Source organism: Notamacropus eugenii, chromosome 6 (genome assembly GCF_028372415.1).
Source record: "Notamacropus eugenii isolate mMacEug1 chromosome 6, mMacEug1.pri_v2, whole genome shotgun sequence".
NCBI classification, from domain to species: domain Eukaryota; kingdom Metazoa; phylum Chordata; class Mammalia; order Diprotodontia; family Macropodidae; genus Notamacropus; species Notamacropus eugenii.
In genome coordinates this window covers 162,714,734-162,729,525 of record NC_092877.1, presented here as the reverse complement: position 1 = coordinate 162,729,525, position 14,792 = coordinate 162,714,734, and the positions used below count along the sequence as shown (strand labels likewise).

General features: G+C 34.3%; 1 protein-coding gene and 1 long non-coding RNA gene across 2 annotated transcripts in view; one reads left to right on the top strand and one right to left on the bottom strand.

The window, feature by feature from the left end:
* FSTL5 (follistatin like 5) overlaps nt 1-14,792 on the top strand; it is a 1,060,999-nt gene that overhangs the window by 82,004 nt on the left and 964,203 nt on the right. The window contains exon 2 of the mRNA XM_072621397.1: nt 5,253-5,394. Within this exon, the coding sequence (XP_072477498.1) occupies nt 5,269-5,394 (126 nt within the window). The 5' untranslated portion in view covers nt 5,253-5,268. The remainder of the gene's footprint in view (nt 1-5,252; nt 5,395-14,792) is intronic.
* LOC140512017 (uncharacterized) overlaps nt 1-14,792 on the bottom strand; it is a 419,018-nt gene that overhangs the window by 48,447 nt on the left and 355,779 nt on the right. The gene's annotated exons all lie outside the window — the stretch shown is intronic.

The window sequence follows — 14,792 nt, the reverse complement described above, 5'->3', positions numbered from 1 at the left end:
ATATTCACCTTCACAACTGTGATTACTGTATCTTTGTCTTCATCCTATTTCTCCCCCTGTTTATACTTTTCTCTCTCCTTTCACCCTTTTCCAACCAACCAGGGTTTTGCTTCTGATCACTGCCTCCCTCAATCTGCCCTCCCTTCTATCAGCCCATTTATTTTTCTGTCCCCTCTCTTCTCCTACTTCCATAAGGTAGATTTCTATAACTGACTGAATGTGTATATTATTTCCTCTTCAAGCCAAATTTGATGAGAGTAACATTCAAACAATGCACACTTCCCTATCTTTTTTCCTTCTATTATAATAGGTCTTTGGGTACATTCATGTGATGTAATTTGTTACTTTCTGCCTCCTCTTGTTCTTTTCTCCCAGTACAAGCCCTTTTTTCACCCCTTAATTTTTTATTATCACAACAAAATCAATTTGTACTCACACCCCCTATCTATGTCTCTTCCGTTGTTGTCCTATGTTCTCAGAGAGGACCAAAATGATATCACTATGTTAAAATCAGGTTTAAATGTGTCAGATTATGGTTAATTAAGCCAACATGAGCTTGGAATGCTCTACCTTAGGCCAGGCAAAATAGTTTGAGTGAACATTTGGGGTGGATAGTTTCCATTTTTGCATTCTGTGCTTCCTTTGAGTTGTCTCAAGTCTGCTTTTCTCATAGAACATAGCACCTTCTCTGAGGTGGGCATGCCATGCTGAGTCATCCTGAACAAATGTCTCCCAAGTGACATAATCAATTCCATAATTTCACTGGACTGTGATGACTTTTGAGGAGAAATGAGGCTGATGACTTCATGTAACTCTGCCTCACTTAAATCCAATTTATCCACAAATCAAAAGACATCACCTGTACCATTTTACCATTATACCTTTCTCAAAGGCTTGTGGTGACAGACAAGTGGTGAAGCAGCATGTGTGGAAGCACTGGGAGCTGTAGTAACAATCCTGAACACATTCAGGACACAGGGACATTTTTGAGTAGAAGCAGCAGTGAGATTTGGCAATGCCCTGGGTATCTGAACAGCCTTTTAAGTAGTTCGCCTCCTTGCATGCCTTAAAAATTGTCTCCTTACCCAACTGAGGCCTGATTACAACGGCAAGCAGAGAATCCCATTCTGTGATCAAAATACACATAAACACAAACACACACAGACACAAATATACAAGATGTCTGGAAAGAAGATTCCACTCACTATGGGCAAGTGGAATGTGAGCATATTGAGAGACAACCAAAATCCAGTAGACCTGAAAGACAAATAGCTCTCTATGTATACCCCTTCTAAATATCAAAATAAAGATATATTTCTCAGGAATTGCAAATATCATCTTATTGTGTAAGGATTTAAACAATTTAACCTTATTGAATAATATGTTGGGTTTTTTCTTTCCTGTTTACCTTTTAATGCTTCTCTTGCATCTTGTATTCAAAGATCAAATTTTCTGTTCATCTCTAGCTTTTCAATCAGAAATGATTGGAAGTCCCCCATTTCATGGAATGTCCATCTTTTCTCTTGAAAGATAATGATCAATTTTGCTGAATAGCTGCCTCTTGGTTGTAATCCAAGTTTCTTTTCCTTCCAGAATATCATATCTCAGGCCCTCTGAGCTTTTATTGTAGACACTGCTAATTCCTGCTTAATTCTGATTGTGGTTCCATAATAGTTAAATTGTTTCTTTCTGCCTCATTGCAGTGTTTTCTCCTTAGCCTGGTAATTTTGGAATATATGGCTACAATATTCCTTGGAGTTATTAATTTGGGATATCTTTTAGGGGGTCATTGATGTATTCTTTCAATGACTATTTTGCCCTCTGCTTCTAGGACAAGAGGGAAATTTTCCTTGATAATTTCGTGAAAGAAGCTGTCTAGTTTCTTTTTTTCATGACAGTTTCAGGTAGTCCAAAACTTCTTAAATTATCTCTTCTGGTTCTGTTTTCCACATCACTGGTTTTTCCAGTGAGTTATTTTATATTTTCTTCTTTTTTCCTTCTTTTGATTTTATTTGACTGATTTTTGATGTCTCATGAATTCATTAGCTTACACTTGCCCAATTCTAATTTTTAAGGAATTATTTTCTTCCGTTACATTTTGTACTTCCCTCTCCATTTTGTCAATTCTATTTTTTAAGGAGTTCTCTTCAGTGAATTTTTGTATGTCTTTTTCCATTTAACCAATTCTACTTATTTTCCCCATTTGACCAATTGTATTTTTATGTTTTTTTTATAAATTAGTTTATTTTCATTTTTCAACATTCACTTCCACAAGATTTTGAGGTACAAATTTTCTCCCCATCTGTACTCTCACCTCATCAGAAGACGACATGCATTCTGATTACCCCTTCTCCAACCTTCCTTATCTTCTATCAACCCCCCATTCTTTTATCCCCTTCCCTTATAATTTCCTGTAGAGCAAGATAAACTTCTATACCCCATAGACTGTATATCTTATTTTTCAGTGATATGGAAAAACAACTTTTATCATTCATTTTAAAAACTGAGTTTCACATTTTCTCCCCTCCTCCATCCCCACCCACTCTTATTCAGAAGACAAGTAATATGATATGCTTTATACATGTGTATAAATTTTCTATTCAGCTCTGATCTTTTCATCAAGAATGGTTGGAAGTCTTCTATTTCATTAAATAGACATATTTCCTATGAAGTGTTGTACTCAGCTTTTCTGGGTAAGTGATTCTTGGTTTTAATCCTAGCTCCTTTGACCTCCAGAATATCATATTACACCTCTCAAATTCCTTAGTATATAAAGTGCTAGAACTTGTGTTATCCTGACTGTGGGTCAATGATACTTGAATTTTTTTTTTTTTCTTTCTAGATGCTTGCCATATTTTCTCCTTGAACTGGGAACTCTGAAATTTTGCTACAATATTCATAGAAGTTTACCCTCTGGTTATAGAATATGAGGGCATATTTCCTTGAAAATTCCTTGAAAGATGATAGGCTCTTTTCTTGATCATGGCTTTAAGGTAGTCCAATATTTTTTAAGTTATTTCTTCTGGATACATTTTTTCCAGTCATTTCTTTTTCTGTTGATGTATTTCACATTGTCTTCTATATATTTTTTCATTCTCTTGGTTTTGTTTTATAATTTCTTCGTTTCTCATGAAGTCATTTATCTTCTATTTGCTCCATTCTAATTTTTAAGAAATTATTTTCTTCAGTGAGCTTTTGAACCCCCTTTCCCATTTGGCCAAACCTGCTTTTTTAAATCTTTTTTTTTCCTCATTGACTTTTGAGGTTCAGTCTTTAGTTATTTGGATTAATCCATTTTTTAAAGCATTATTTTCTTCAGTATTTTTTTATTTCTCCTTTACCAAGTTGTTGACTTTTTTTTCATGGTTTTCTTCTATCACTCTCATTAATCTTTCCAATTTTTCCTCTATTTCTCTCTTACTTGATATTCAAAATCCTTTTTGAACTCCACCATGGCCTATGACCAATTCATATTTTTCTTTGAGGTTTTGGATGTTGGAGCTTTACCTTTGTTGTGTTCTTGTGGCTGTATGTTTTGATTTTTTTCTTGTCACCAAAGTAACACTCTGTAGTCTGATTTTTTCCAAGTTTTCTCATTTTCTCAGCCAATTTCAATTGTATTTTTCAGCATTTGTTTTCTTCAGCCAATTTTCATCCTTTTTTCAAGCTGTTGACTCTCTATTGCATACCTCTCATTTCTTTTTTCCAATATTTATTCTACCTCTTTCTCTTCTACCTTTTTATTTGACTTTTAAAATCCTTCTAGGGTTCTTCCAAGAAAACTTTTTGTGCTTGAGACCAATTCACATTCTTCTTTGAGGTTTTGGATGCAGGTATATTGATAATATTGTCCTCTTCTGCATTTGCGTTTTGATCTTCTCTTATACCACAGTAACTCTTCATGGTCAATGTTCACTTTTGCTTTTTGCTCATCTTGTTTGCCTGTTTCCTGACTTTTAATATTATGCCTTCTTTTGGAGCACAGGGAGCACTCTCCCAAACTTCTTGTGTTGAGGTTGAGGGTCAAGTGCCTGATTGCTGACTTTGTGAGCTGGATCCTCAGGTACTGGCAGGCAAGGGCTATAGAAGTCTGGCAGCTTATCTAATCTTGAGCTGTGGTCCTAGTGGTTGACTCTTGTCTGTGCTGAGACAAGCTGGTGGTTTTCTGCATTTCCCCGAGAATACACTGGATAATGTGGAGCTTTGGCCACTGTAGAATGCCTGCTGGTATGAGGCTATGTTGACGCACATGGTGACCATCTGAGCTGGAGTCTGCTGGATTCCCTGGCTATGTTAAGGTGAGGGTGGGGTTCTACCACATTGGGGCTCAGGATTTCCCTCTGCTTTGCCTTTAAACTGAGTGACATGTACCTTTCTTGCCAATCCTCCAGGTTTCTTGGGTAAAAGATTGCTTCATCCCATCTTTTCACTGGCTCTGCTGTTTCTGGATATGTTCTGGGGTACTATTTTAGAGAGGAATTTTTTTTTAGGTGGATTCAGGGGAGAGACAGAGATTACTACTTATTGTGCCATTTTTACTCCAAGAAGTGGTCATGGATGTTTTCATTTCTAGGTATAGCTGAGGTTGAGTAAAGTTTCAGATCATGCATGTGGAGAATGTGGGAAACAATAAAACTTTAGGGGACATCAATATGTTGGATAGGAATACTTCAAGCCAGGAGGGAAGAGAAATGTCTAGGTTGTTAGGTTCTTGGGACTTGAATTTTTAGATCATTTATCTAGATAGAGTGAATTTCAAAGGAAAAAATTTTGAATGAAGGTGGCAGGTGAAATACACATAACTACATGAAAATAAAAATGGACTTGCAAATATACACATGAATGAATAAATAAATTGATAATACATAGGAAGTAAAGATAACACTTTATCAGAATTCCTAGAAATTAATTTGTAAGTGTAAATAGTTAGGAATTTTGGTTTAAAGTGCACCACTGATGCTTCTATGAAATACATTTTTCATTCCTTCTCTTAAAGCTTTTTATTATGTTCCCTTTCTCAGTGAACTATTATGCTTTCCCTATTTTGTATTTTGAAACATTTTCTGAACATCACTTAATAGGATACAGTTTATGTACAGAGGTGATTTGAGGGGGGAGAAATGACATTGGGTTGCTTGAATTTTAAAAGATTGGTGTAGCCATCATTCCTTCATCTCATCTAAAATTTATGGATTGCCTTTTTCAATGAGCAATGTATTATCACTGACCATATGTCATTTCAATTTTGACAGGTGAAAGCCAATAAGGATGATTAAGTGCTGGTCAGCGGTTTTGTTTCTTGGATTCATTTTTCTGAGAGCAGAAGGAAGGCCAACCAAGGAAGGAGGATATGGCCTAAAATCCTATCAGCCACTAGTAAGATTGAGACACAAGGTACTAGTCATATTTGGAATCTCTTTTTATTACTAATCACTTAAATGCTAGTCCTTAGGGATTTTCACTATTGTTCACTTAGGGACAATCATTTCAGAATATCTTTTCCAGATATGCTTCATTATAAAAATTTCAGATTTTAAGAGCATAAAACAGTGAATGTCTTGGATAAAGTCTAGACTAAACATAGTATCTTTAAGATTATTTATAAAATAAAAGGAATGCAATATTTAACTCTAATCAAGCCTTGAGAGAGTTGAATTAAAAGTAATTATCTTCATCTCATGTCTAGAAAGATACAGCATTCACGTGACATTGTGAAGATATGGCCTGTGGAAGTTTAGACTAATTTACTTAGATATTTTTAAAAAAGAGGAAATAAATTTGTTGAGCATAGTTTAAAAGTTGTGGACAATAGAGACAAAAGGAACCTGGCTTCCACTGTCAGCTCTCATTCCTACAAACTTAATGGTCTTGAGTACAGTATTTATCCTCTCTATATTTCACCTTCTCCATCTGTAAAATGAAGGAACTGGCTTATCAGAGTATCTCTAATATCTATGACTATATCATACTAATACTTCATAGAAATAGAGACAGGACTTAAGTGACCTCTTGAAGTCTTTTCTTTCCCCTTGAAGAAATGACATAATGATGCTATCCTGTATTTATTATTTTAAAATATGGCATAAATTAAACCCAGTTTTGTGTGGCTAATGATATTAACATTGTCTGATGGCAGGGAAAATAATGGTAATAGGTAACCAAACTTAATATCTGAAAAAATGAGATTTTCAAAAAATGACACCTGAAATATTGGGTTCTACTACATACATTCAGGACAAGGTTTCATGTATTTCTGGAAAAAAATAACAGCTAAATGGTTGATATTGTGATTACTATTATGCTTTCTCATTTCAAATAAGAGTGGAATTACCATTGCCCATGATTCCCATCATGTTTTTAAACAAAAATTATCAATGGCTGCTTCAGAACTTTTATTTTTACATAATCTTCAAACACATCAATTCCTACTAAGAAACAAATTTTACTCTCATTTGGAATTCCTTAATTCTAACATGATAATACTTTATAAAGGATAGAAATCTACATTGTTTTGAATTTGAGGACACTATATAAAGTGATAACACATTAGGTTTAATTATTACTAATCTTAAAAATTATCTTTTCCCTGAGGAATCAAAAACTTTCAAATAGAAAAAGAACTTCATCTTGCTGATGTATCTATTACTTCTTAAATCAAGCAAAGATTCTTATGTAGACAAGGATAATTTCTAAATTATTAAAGAGATGGTTAATAAACATCTCAAAAAGAAGGTGGTTAACAAAAAAGCAGACATGGCATCATCTACAGATTCTGTAAGTCTAACCTTATTTCCTGTTCTGAAAGAGTTACTAACCTGATTTATTTAGTTAAAACATGCTGTAGATCTGGATTACTTGCATTATAACAAAGCGTTTGATGAAGTCCCTTATGTGAATGTCTCCTTTACACATAAGATGGTAGCAGTGTAGGATAAACAAACATATTTTATGTAGTTTCAGATCCAAAGAGTGGGGTTCTTAACAGTGTTACTTACCATTTTTTATGTTTTTCCTTCATTTTTGAAGAGGACCATGATGTCAGTCTAAAGATGACATGACTTGGACATCAGTTCTACTTTCTCCCCTAGAGTCATTTGGGTCCAGTGGCTAGATATTTATCAGGATAACTGGAGATGGCTCAGGATGCAATGGGAGACCCCAGCCCTTTTTAGGCTAAGGCCTTTTCAGGTTCTCACTATGAGTGTGGTAGCATTCATTCAGTGAATAGGCCTCTTTAAGAAGTGAGTCAAGGGATGGCTCCTTTAATTTAAAAAAAAACAAATTGGGAGGGGAAGACCATCATGGTTGCTGGTCAAAAGAGAGACAGTTACTATGGACAATCACTTTGATCCTGGAGGGCCCAAAATATAGCCATTAAGTGGTGCTTGAGCAAGAACCTATTGTGGTTCAGTCTGTGAGCTTGAGAAAGAAAAGAAGGAAGGATAGAAGAAAGGAAAGAAAGAAGGCAGGCAGGAAGGAATGTAGCCAGCAAACCCCAATTTAACTGAGCAGCTTCCAGTCATCAAAATTTATCTTCCTTTGCATAGAACAGGGAGAGGAAGAAGGAGAGGGAAATGGAAAGGCAGAGGGAAAGGGAGAGGATGAACTGAGTTACCCAATTGGCTAGATCCCCATTCAGGCAGGTTGGACTACTTACCACTGCACCCAGAGGCTCTGGAAGAGAAAGTGAGGCTGGTGACCTTGCACAGCCCTGCCTCACTCAAATCAAAGTCAATTGCAAGTCGTGCCATCATTTCTCTGATGTCATCATCTTCTTGAAAATGAAGGATAATGATCATTTTTTGTTTTATTTTAATTTATTTATTTTGTTTTCAGTTTTCAACGGTCACTTCTATAAGTCTTACATTTTTTTCCCCTCCCTTTTCCCTCCCTCCCCAAGATGGCATGCAACCTTCAATGAGTTCACACATAAATTCTTATTAAACACATTTTCACATTAGTCATGTTGCATAGAAAAATTAAAATGAATGGGAGAAACCATGAGAAAAACCAAACCAAAACATCACACAAAAGAAAATAGTCTACTTCATTCTGCATTCTAATTCCATAGTTCTTTCTTTGGATGTGGATGGCATTATGACTTAAGAGTCCTTTGGAAATGTTTTAGGTGTGTGCATTTCTGTGTAGGCTTAAGTCTATCAGTAACAGTCTTCACACACTGTGGCTTTACTGTATATAAAGTTCTCTTGGTTCTGCTCATTTTACTCACCATCAGTTCATATAAGTCTTTCCAGGCTTTTCTGAAGTCCAATTGAGTGTCACTTCTTAAAGCACAGTAGTATTTCATTACACTCATATATCAGAACTTGTTCAGCCATTCCCCAATTTATGGGCATCCCCTCAATTTCAAGTTCTTGGCCACCGCAAAGAGAGATGCTATAAGTACTTTTGTACATGTGGGACTTTTTTCTCTTTTTATGATCTCTTTGGAATCCAGTCCTAGAAGTGATATTGCTGGGTCAAATGCTATGTAGCATTTGTAGCCCTTTGGGCAAGTTCCAGATTGTTCTCCAGAATGGTTGAATCAGCTCACAACTCCTTAACAATGAATTAGTGTCCCAACTCTCCCACATCTCTCCAACATTTATCATGTTACTGTTTTGTCATGTTGGCCAATCTGATAAGTGTGATGTGGCACCTCAGAATTGTTTTGATTTGCATCTCTCTAATCAATAATGACTTAGAGCATTTTTTTCATATGGCCATAGATAGCTTTAACTTCTGAAAATTTCCTGTTCATATCCTTTGACCATTAATCAGTTGGGGAATGACTTGTATTCTTGCACATTTGACTCAGTTCTTTATATACTTTAGAAATGAGGCTATTAGCACAAATACTAGAAACTTTCTCAGTTTTCTGCTTCCTTTCTAATCTTGCTTGCATTGGGTTTGTTTGTTTGTGCAAAACCTTTTCAATTAAATGTAATCAAAATTATCCATTTTTCACTTCATAATGTTTGTTCTCTATCTCTTGTTTCATCATAACTTTCTCCTTTCTCCCTAAATCTGACAAATACACTATCCATTGGTTCCCCAATTTACAATAATATATCAGCTTTTATACCTAGATCATGTACCCATTTAGATTTTATTCTTGTGTATGGATTCAGACACTGGTCTATGCCCAATTTCCACCACATTATTATACAGTTTTCCCAGCAGTTTTTTGTCAGACAGTGAGTTCTTATCCCAGAAGCTTGGGTCCTTGGCTTTATCAAACAGTAGACTGCTATATTCATTGAGTACTGTGTCTTTAGTACCTTATCTATTCCACTGACATAGTCCTCTATTTCTTAGCCAGTACCAAGTAGTTTTGATGATTGCTGCTTTATAATAGAATTTGAGATTTGGTAGAGCTAGGCCACTTTCCCTAGCAAATACCATTTTTATCTATGACTGGAATAAAGGTAGAGATAGTATTGGTATCTAACTTGAAAATGATGCAAAATTATGAAAAATAAATAATATGTTGGATGAGGGAATCATGAAGCATAAATGTTTGGAAAGGCTAGAATTTTAGATTGAAACTTATGCTTTAGTCACAATAAATACAAAAGTATATATCTGCATTTTTAGTTGAAGATGGAAGAGGGATGGGTTTTTGCAGTGTTTCACTGGAGCCACCTTGAAGTGACTTTGGAGAGTTGATTGTTATCAGTCAAATTGCACATTAGAAATGTCCTTGGAAATAAACAAACACTGCAAATGTGGGTTTGATTTATTTATTTTTTAATCTAGACTAAAGAAAGTGATGGAAAATTTTAATAATGCAGGTTAAACTTAAAATTTGCTATGCATAGTTTTTTTTCTCCTTTGGATAACCAGTTATTATTAGTAATCACATCTCTCATTTATTTGTCTGGAAAAGAGCTGTGGGTTGTAGTGAACCCCAAGTTCAATGTGCATAAATGGGGTGATATAGCTTCTAAGAAAATTAATGTAATCTTAAACTGTATTGACATACAGCTTCCAAAAAAGGAGACAACTGTTTTTCTGTAGTCTGCCTTGGTGAGTCTTCATCCAGCTTTCTTTGTGTAGTTTCATATTTTAGGAAGGACAGTAATAAGTTTGAAAGTATTCAAATAAGGTGACCAGTATGGTAAAGGATCAGCTATAAAAGGAAGTGATGATTGGAGAAGAGAAAATTTAGGTTGGGGAAGATATATGGTTACTGTAAGGGTGGGGAGGATATGTGGTTGCTATATTTATACTGGAAGTACTTAAATGTGAAAGGGATTTTACTTGTTCTATCTTCTTAACCCAAGAGGTAAGAATTATGAGCAATGTTTAGAGGTTTCCAAGGAGTAAATTTAATATTAATAGCTGCTGAAAAAAGAAAAAAAAACATACCATAAAATTAGATCAGTAGAATGGGTAACCTTGAAATGTAATGATTTCTCCCTCACTTCAGTTATTAAGATAAAGATTAAATGTTTATTTGCTGGTTGTATTGTAGAGGAAATCTTTTTCCTGTTACTAGTTGCATTGAATGAGACCTTTTCCTATTCCAAAATTCTTTTATTCTGTGATTAACAACATTTGATGCACTAGAGATAACCTTCATATTGAAAGTGGCAAGTGGTTCAAGTCTTGAAGAGGACTAAGGATTCCAAGGGGCAGAAGAGAGGAGGTTTTTGGAGACATTTTTGGTCCACTCCAAAGGATGTTTTTGTAAACGACTTTTCTTTTGGGATTGTTTCTACTTTGCATTGCTGATGAGGCAGATAACGTATTAATATTATATTTATCACCAAAAATGTCCAGGGATTCTTTGGTTTTCATAATGAAGATCCCACTGACCAAGGTGCTCTCCCCCCATGCTCCTTTCCACCCCCATTTTTCTCCTGCAGGCCAACACACATCCACAGAGGAATGTGATAGAAAAGTCTGAGTAAGCACTGCCTTTTCTCTGACTGATCTTCTGCTCTGAGAATTCCAAGTGGAACAAGAATAAGTGCAGTCAAAATTATGAAGTGGGCTCAAAGCTGGCATGTAAAAAAGTTTCATGTATGACATTTGACATATTCATATTCATGCATATACAGGAAAATGAAGCTTAGATTCTTGAATGTTGTGCTAATGTATTTAATTTATTTATTTAATTGATTTAATGTATTTAATGTATTTAATTTAATTTATTTAATCATCACCTCAAATTAGAACTTCTATAACTTATAAGCAGGGTAGCGTGAAATAGTGGTTAGAGAGCCAAACTAGGAACCAGGAAATCCTCAGTTCAAATCTTGCTTTTGATAATGGTTTGTGTTCATCACTTATACTTAAAGTACTCTAGGTAATTCCCTAAGAGTATAAGTACAGAGAGAGTTGTCTTGTAATGGTAGAGGAAGATTCTAGTCATGATGATAGTCAGCATTTACCTATCACTTTTTAAGGTTTACAAAACACTTTCTACGTATTATATTATCCTCACAATAACCCTGTGAGGTGGGTGTTACTATTATTCCTATTTTAGAGGCCTGGAAAGTGAGGCTAAGAGAGACTTGCCCTATGTTACAAATCTAGTAAAGTATAAGAGCCATGATTTAAATTCAGGACTTCCTGACCCAAAATCTTGCACTGTATCCACCTTTATACCTAATTTCCAAAGGAAATCATAGGGCCAACCTTGATCTATCTCTCATACTTTTTAACAGGTTAACTTCCTATGCATAACAAAATGAAGAGGAGTGAGTGAAGCACTAAACTTTCTCTAAGAATAACAAGATAAAAACCGACCACTCCAATTTTATTTTGATCCCTTTGTTAGTGTAGGCAAAGTAGCAGTAACATTGCAGATTTATGGGTGCAACATGACAGAAGATTGATTCTTTAAGTCTCTGGGGTCTCATATTAAAACAATAGACCAGAATATGTGAAATAATTTTCATGAAGAATCACTTTGAGTTACTTTTCTCAGAACTTCTGTAAATTCATAATACAATATTTCTTCACTTTTTTGATGCAAGTTGGAAAAAAACCAAATAGGTAAAAACAAATACAAGGGAAGTAGACCTGATTAAGATAATGGGAAGCCCCTTGAACACTCCAGGCTTTGTGGGACTCTTTCATTGTCAGGAGGCTCCAATCCTCCAGATACGTAAGAGAAACATTAACTTTTACCCTCTGCTTGCTGAAGTCATCTGTCAATCTCTCCCAGTCAGTGACAACAGCAAATCTTGCAGTTGTCATAAGCTTTACCAGTTGTGACATCAGTCTAGACTATTTTATGATTTACTTGCAAATTTTTTTTTATTTGTGACTCTCACATCCTTTCTTTACTATTTTCATGGCAAAGAGAGTAAGAAACAAACTTTTACCTGTCTTCTAAATATAGCTACATTCAAATACAACGAAATCATTTAATATTTAGTTTTCAAAATTATTTTATATTGATAGCAGTTTTATATGTTTTATTAATTTATTTTGAAAATAATATAATACATTGAAAGAGGAAAGCAGCTAATGAAGCAAAAGCAGATAAGTGTAGTAGGCTTATGACAAAGATGCAATTGTTAGTGGAGAATATGTTGACAAACTGGCAAACATCCCAGCTCTCTATTGTTTAAATTAATTATGAGTTGTTTAGCACATCTTTCATTATTAAAATTTCTATTCTGATTTCAATAAGCAAAGCTTTGTATTATAAATCAAAGAAAATATGCATAGTAAAGTGCTGAATTGTAAGCTCTTAACATATTGAGTAATTTTTCAGAGATTAAATAGAAAACAGTCCTTTAATAAATTCCTACTGCAGTGTATCCTCATGGTTCAGAGGTGACTCTAAATTCCTGCAGACTACTCCAGTGGAGTACAAACTTGGGTAGATTCTACCATATTGAAACTACTTCAAGTATAGGTCTATAGAGAGTTGAATATCCTCTGTCCAAGCACTACACTAATTAAATTTGAGAAAATTTATTTTCTGAAAGATGGACATGAAGTCATCAATGACATCTCTGCTGCAAGTCATATTTGAAAATACCCTTATTCATGTTTAAACAGTGTTTAAATCTTACAGTCACTCTTATAGATTCTGAGAACTTTATCAACAAACACTATTTTATATTTTTAGGATTAGATTATTTGCTTTCCAATTAATTTTTCATCAATGCTTTTATAACTTTATGGAATGTAATTTTCACTGCATTATGGTCAGAAAATATTACTTTTAATATTCTGCTTTTCCGAATTTGTTTGTGTGGGTTTTGTCTCCTAATACATGGTCAGTTCTTGGGAGAGTCCTATGAACAAGTGAGAAAAAGTCATAATCTTTTGCATTACTATTCAATTTTCTCCAGAAGTCTATGACATCTACTTTTTATGCAATTCTAATTGTCTTCATAACTTTTTTCTTATTAATTTTATGATTAGATTTGTTTACTTCTGAGAGGGGAAATATGAGGATCATCAGTAGTATAGTTTACTGTCTTTTTTTTATGACATTTAACATTTTCTTTTAGAATTCATATACTCTGCTATTTGGTACATTTAGGGTTAGAATCAGAGCATATTTAGGGTTAGAACTGGATAGAATCAGAGAATTAGTTCTATCATGTTTAGTATTGAAATTACTTATTGCCAATGGTAGCTTTTAACAACATATTGTTTCACTGTTTATCTTTTTAATAAATCTATCTTTCTTCTGTATTGTCTGAGATCATTATTGGTACCCCTCTATTTATTTTTTTACATCAGCTGAAGCATAATAGATTCTGCTCCAACTAACTTTTTGAAATTTTACATGTTTCGATGATTTAAGTGTTATTATTGTACACAACATATTGTTTGGATTCTGGTATCTAATACATTCTGCTATCTGCTTCTATTTTACCACTGAATTCATCTCATTACACTCAGTTATGATTACTTTGTATTTCCCTTCCTCCTATTTTCTTTTGTTTTCTTCTCTTTTTTTCCTGTTCCTTCTCAAAAGTCTATTTTGCTTCTAACTACTTCCTCCTTTAATCAACTCCTCTCCTTTTCACCCCCACCTTTACCTTACCCCTTCTTACTTCCCTGTTGGGTAAGATATATTTCTATTCATACATAATGTGTAAGCACACATATATGTAAATTTCCTCTTTCAACCAAATCAATGAGATTTAAGTTCAAGTGTAACCTGCTACACTCCTCATTTTCTCCTTCATTGTAAAAGCTCTTCCTGGCACATGTCTTTTATGTGAAATAATTTCCCCATTCTTCCTCTCTCTTCCTCTTTCTTTTAGTGCTGTCCTCTTTCTCACTCCTTCATTTTTTTATACATCCCAGCATATTCAACTTATACTTGTGACATCTGTCTATGTAAACTCCTTTTAACTTCCTTAATAATGATAAAGTTCTTAGGAGTTGCATATTCTCCTCTAGGAATTTAAACAGTTTTATCTTATTGAAGCCATTATGTTTTCACTTTCATGTTAACATTTTTATGCTTCTCTTGAGTCTTGTGTTTGAATATCAAATTTTCTAGTCACTTCTGGTCTTTTCATCAGGAATGTTTGAAAGACTTCTGCTTCATTAAACATTCATTTTTTGCCTTGAAGGCTTATACACAACTTTGCTGGGTAAGTTATTCTTGGTTGTAATCCTAGCTTTTTTTTTTTCTTCATAGAACAATATATTCCAAACATTTTACCCTTTTAAAATGGAATCTTCTAAATCTTATGTAATCATGACAGTGACTTAATTTTAATGATTCATTTCTGGCTACTTAGATATTTTCTCCTTTTCCTGTGGGTTCTGACATTTAGTCATAATATGCTTGTGAGTTTTTA